The 5,882-nt window shown below is 42.0% G+C and overlaps 1 protein-coding gene across 1 annotated transcript in view; it reads right to left on the reverse strand.

The window, feature by feature from the left end:
- LOC123986262 (interleukin-1 receptor accessory protein-like) overlaps positions 1-5,619 on the reverse strand; it is a 54,673-nt gene extending 49,054 nt beyond the window's left edge. Inside the window, exon 1 of the mRNA XM_046074412.1 lies at positions 5,036-5,619. Coding sequence (XP_045930368.1) covers positions 5,036-5,037 — 2 coding nt within the window. The 5' untranslated portion in view covers positions 5,038-5,619. The remainder of the gene's footprint in view (positions 1-5,035) is intronic.
- Positions 5,620-5,882: the final 263 nt, after the last annotated feature.

Consider the following 5,882-nt stretch of genomic DNA (forward strand, 5'->3'; position numbering starts at 1 on the left):
TCACCCCCCCCCCCCCTCCCATTGTGCATCAAGTGCCCTACTGTGCTGTGATTGGCTAATACTCGTTGCTTCGAGGCGTCCTTGTGATTGGACGCTAGCTATGAGCGGCAGAGATCTTAGCCGCTCCCCCACCCGTGACTTTCTAGTTGGTTTTTATTACAATATGTTACGAAACAGTGAAGATGTGACGAGTTAATTTACACACTGATGAAGCTGTTTCCACAGAAAAAAAATCAAATGTTATTTTAATTTTAAAGAGGTCATATTCTGCTTTTTGGCTTCTCCAGAACTGACCACAGCTGGATTGTAGTCCAGCCTTCAGTAACCTCTCTGCGTCACCGTGTAACACGCAGCATGATGCTCGCCAAGCGGCTAGTGTGGCAAATACCGTTAGAGCCCCTCCAGGCAGTTACTGTGATGTAGAGACGGAGCTCAGGTAAAACTTTATGAAAGATAAACGTGTTACAGATTAATAACTCACCGCTCTGAAACTCTGGATCCAGTCTGGGTTCTGTCCTGGTTCTGAAACATCTACAGCTTAACTGAAGACGTGTTTACCAGCTTGTCAGGACCCGCCCTACTCTGCTTCTGATTGGCTGGTAATCCTTACCTAGGTACTGAGCATGTGCAGCTCCCAACAAAGATCTTATAGAAGTGAGATGCTTCACTCAGTGGCTAAAACAGACCTGCAGCAATGTGCAGTCTGACAGAAATATGGTGTTTTGTAGAAACAAAACCTGTTCTGGTACAACCTATAAATAAAACCATGAGCCTGAAAATTAGCAGAATATGACCTCTAAGCTGAGAAAATCAAACACTGGTGTCACACTGAGAGACTCGCTAACATTGCTAAAGATTATCTAAGACGCCGAGTAAAAAACACTGCAGACAAACAAACGGTAAATAATACTAACAATAAGTAGAAGGCTGGGCTAAGCTGTGGCTATGAATCCAGGGTTTGCAGAGAAGCTCATGTTCTGTGGGTAAATAGTTGCATCTCTTCTGTAGACAGCAAGGCAACATTAGCGTTAACGAAGACGAACGAAATAAGGAAAACTACATGTGAAAAAACATTGTCGTTGAAATAAAAATGAGGTTTTACAAAAAAACGATAACAAATGAAAGAGTAAATGTCCTTAGTTTTCGTTTCTTTATTTTATATGACCTAAATAAGCCCTGCCCCAGACGTTTACAAAATAACTGTACAGAGCTGTGTTTGGTTTGGGTTGCAGGTGGTGAGTCGCTGTCTTGGTGGTTTTCTTTTCCTTGTTCTGTTCTGATGGTCTGGCTTACAGCTCATCCTGCATGTGTGATGAACTGGCCCCTAGTACGTTGACTGTGAGCTCCCCTAGCTCTGGGTTAACGTGTCTGCTGGTCATATTATATTTACTGCATGTCAGCTAGTGTGCCCATTGATATCTCAGCCAAACTGTCTCTTTGTGCTTCACATTGTTTTAATGCCAATTTTCTGATTAATAAAGGTTTAGATTTTAATATAACTGCTTTCTAGTCATACTTGCCTTCAGGGTGCTAGGGACCTTTGTGGCTCCAAGGGGGGCCTCCACTATCTTCTAATTTCTTAGCTGTATTTCACCTGTTTAACCAAGAATTTCCCAGGACCACTGGGTAGGAGGATTAGGATATTTAGCTCTTTTCTGTTTGTAGGTTAGAAATTATTCTGTAGATTGCATGTGCTTCTTTTTAATTTAGACAATGTGTCAGAACTTCAAATATATGTATATTTGCTTAGTGTTTGGGCCCCTACGTACAAGCTTCAGACGGCTTAAAAAAGGGTGACCCTTTTCACAAATCTGCATTATTTCTAATGATTGTAATTGTAATTTAATGTTTGGGGAAAAGACTAAACTGAACTGAGCTTGGCATCTCGCAGCGACAAAGACTAAAACGAACACTGAAACTAACAAAAACTAAACTAAAACTAAGCATTTTCCAAAATTAAAAACTAAACTAGTTAAAAACTCATTAAGACTAAACTGAAATTGAAAACAAAAAGTCAAAACGAAATTTTCGTTTCATTTACAATCAGCACGTTCACATATCGCACAGGTGAAAAGCATTGTGGGTTTTTCACGTTTAGCAGAAGCTGTTCGTCTGGTTTATAAATCACGTGCACTCAGGAAGTCTCTCAGAATCTTTAAACATCTCATTTTACAATTATTATTTATTTTAACAGCTATAATAGAAATTATTTTGTGTCGACTCCTCCTCCCCGGTAACAGCTGTCATGACCTCCAGCTTCATCTATAATCCTGTGAAGCTCGTCCTTCAGTCAGCTGATCAGCACCTGCAGTGAAACCATGACGCTGACGTGTTCTGGCAGCACGTGCTGATGAACACTTTTAATTTGACCATGAATGTTTTTAAATTTCACATTTGATACAGATTTTTTTTTTTGCTGTTTTTTGTTTTTGATTAAGTATTTATTTTTTGCCTATTAATACACAAACATTACTGTTTGATTTATTTAGTATTATTTTATTTTTTTTATATATTTTTATTAACACACAAACACAACTTTTACTGTTTTATTTACTTATTTAATGAAATGTTTGAAATTAATTGTTTTTATGTCATTTATATGTAGCTTTGGAAATACTGTTATACATTCATGCCAATAAAGCTGATTTTAATTTGAATGTTTTTACAAGTCTCAAGTCAAGTTTAAAGTCCTAAACTTTGATTTTTGAGTCCTAAACAAGTCATAATGGGCTCATCAGCAAATGTAATACCATGTCATGTTTTATCTCCGCCAGTGTTTCTGAGGGTGTGCCTCACTAGCCGCTTGGCGAGCATCACGCTGCGTGTGACGCAGAGAGGTTACTGAAGGCTGGACTACAATCCAGCTGTGGTCAGTTCAGGAGCACAGTTTTCTGTGGGAGATGGGAACTCCCTTTGGGCTTTTTCACTTTGCAAAGCTGTTACACGCACAAAAAAACATTTATAACACAATAAAGGAGAGGAGAGAAGCCAAAAAGCAGAATATGACCTCTTTAAATCTCTAAAAGTTGTCAAAACAACTTGTCATAAAACTACTGGAAGTTCAGCATTTACTTTTATTTTGTCTGTATGCAGTTCTTCATCAAGCGACTCGATATAGTTTAACACAGTGAATGTTTTTGAGCTCATTAAACGTAAAAGTTCGTGTTTGTTGATGAACGTGTTAAAACAGGTCAATAAAAATCTGTGCAAACTTCCTGATCACAACAGACAGAAAGTTGTTTTTACTTTTCTCTCTTAGTCACAGAAACTTAACTGAATAAAAAATGAACGTGTACAGAAAACAGGCAGTTTCACACGTCAAATGTTTCATGTGCTGATGAGCACATTTTTTAAATATTATACTTTATATTTGGGCTTGAGGAGAATATCAAGTCAGTTTGAGTCGAAAGGCTCCAAGTCTGGTGTTGAAGTCGAAGTCCAGTTGCACGTAGGGCTGGACGATACGGCCAAAAATGTTATCACGATAAAAAGTTTCATATCGATAATTATCACGATAAGAATCAAATCGTTATTTCTTTGGAGTTTAAAGGCTGATTTTTGCTCCTGAGTGAAAGCTGAAGACACCTGATGGTTAAATGTGGTTTAAACTTTTCAGCCCTTTTTCCCCTCAACAAAATAAACATCTTAATAAAAACATTTATTAACCTTTTTTTTTATTGTTATTGTTTTATTGCCCAGCACTAGCTCCAAGTCTTGTTTGATTTTGTCAAGTCGAGTCCAAGTCATGTGACTCGAGTTCACACCTCTGAGCGTGTGTCTGCCGAAATGTAGGATACAGTGGAGAGACTGATGTCAACGTGTAGCTGCTCAGACAAAATAATACACAGAGGTTTTTAAATGACAATCCGCCCGCAGGACTCTCAACACAACACACAAGCAAACACAACAACTAGGCTACAGGGGGTCGGACCAGACTCCAGAGTGAAAATGAGAAACTTTGACAGCACAGAGGAGTTCTTTGTTGTGTTTCAGGAACATCTGGCCTGAACATCCTCAGATTACTGAGGTGGAACCTGGACAGCGAAACCTTCCAACGGGACAGAAAATGTGATGTTTCATTTAAGGAGTTCTGTTCTCGTGGGCGGAAGTCTCCTAGATTCCTACGTTATTAACAGTATTTGATGATGATGATGATGATGATGATGATGATGATGAACGCTCACATTTTACACCTCTCTGCCAGGCCTCATTCTAATTTTAGTTTTAATTAAAATCAGATACTTGATGATTAGGAGTGAAGAAGTGAAGCTGCTGCCTGTAAGTTAATCAGATGTCTGATGATGATGATGATGATGATGATGATGATGATGATGAAGAGGCAGGTGGACTGCAGTGATCAGCTGTGTTCCTGCTGATCACTGCAGAGCCCCCAAACTGCTCTGACGGAAGATAATCTGATTATCAGGCTGGATCGATGGAGGACACTGACTCTGTCCTCTCTGTCCTCTCTGTCCTCTCTGTCCTCTCTCACGTGGAGAAGCTCTTACTTTAAAAAGTGTTTATTTCAAATCGCCTTCATCTTTCTGAAACTGCTGAATCAACCTTTTTAGTTAAGTTAAAGGACATTTTACAAATTTTTGGAGCCTCATCGTGACTTCGGCTTTTAAATAATTCAGCAAGCAACACTTAACAATAAATGTCAAATTCCATGACTGGCTTTCTCCGCCCGCCGCGGTGGATTCGGGATTATTGGAATAAAGTTGGGATTGTGTGGATGTGAGCGCAGGTTGGCGTCGTGTTTGTCCGCCGAAATGAGAAACACATCGGAGTGATTAATGCCCACGAGTAGCTGCGCTCTCAGCTTTTAGGAATCACCGACCAAATCATAAATTGAAGGATTTTTGAATGCTCGCAACTCAACATGCACGTGCATAATCACTCATCTCTTATTCAGAGAGTAAAACTATTATTAGGCGATTCATGTAATATTATTAGGCCTCCTACTACAACAGCGCGAGCTCGAACCAGACTCCGTGGTGAAAATGAGCAAATCAAAGACAGCAGGTTAACTCACATTGGCAGCAGGTCTGGAAGGTCTGCTCCGTATCTGGCCGCTCGGGATGAACCAGTCGCGGTTATACAGCTGAGCGTTCCGGCGGGCGGGCGGAGCTGAACTGGATGGGGGGGGGCGGGCGGGTCCCAGGCCGACTGTCGGGGTATCCCGGGTCTTTATGTGCTTAGTGTGTGAGGCGTGACGGGAGTCCTGCAGCGGACTCCCGCACACCGCAGCCCGGGGAGCAGCTGATTAACGGCCCCGTGTCAGGGCTCGATCACCGGCTGTAAATCTCCGGGAGTAACGGCGGCGCACCGGGCGGTCCCCGCGGGTCCGGGTCCGGGAAGTCTTCCAGCTGAGCGGCGGCGGCGGCGCGGGGAGGCTGTCCGGGTAATTAACGAGCCCGGAGTAAAGTAATAAGCTGATTAACTAATTAAAGCCACCAAGAGTTGCGATCAGCCGCTGAAGGAACCAGAACAGAGAGACAGCTGCTGACAGCTGGACTCAAGTTCAGACCGGAAGAAGCGCAGCGACACTGTCTGCTTTAAGATCCGCTCCAGCTGCGCGGAGGAGCTTCAACTTTCTCTGTTTCTCTCTCTGTAGGAAGTACAAGTGGATTCCGGTTGATGCTCCTCCTCCTCCTCCTCGCGGACACTGTTGCGAAATCGATCAGTGTGATTTCCCAACAGCGCGAGGCCTCTTCAGGCTGATCCCCGCGTGCAGCACGTCACGCTGCTTCCAGTACTTCAGGCCTCAAAGTACGAAAGCATCAAAATCTAAACGACCCATCTCGGGATTATTCTGGATTATGGATTGTAATTATTGATCCCTTCATTTTAAGGACTTCAGATTCTCCTGAATTTCACCA

The sequence above is a fragment of the Micropterus dolomieu genome, linkage group LG17 (genome assembly GCF_021292245.1).
Source record: "Micropterus dolomieu isolate WLL.071019.BEF.003 ecotype Adirondacks linkage group LG17, ASM2129224v1, whole genome shotgun sequence".
Classification (NCBI taxonomy): Eukaryota; Metazoa; Chordata; class Actinopteri; order Centrarchiformes; family Centrarchidae; genus Micropterus; species Micropterus dolomieu.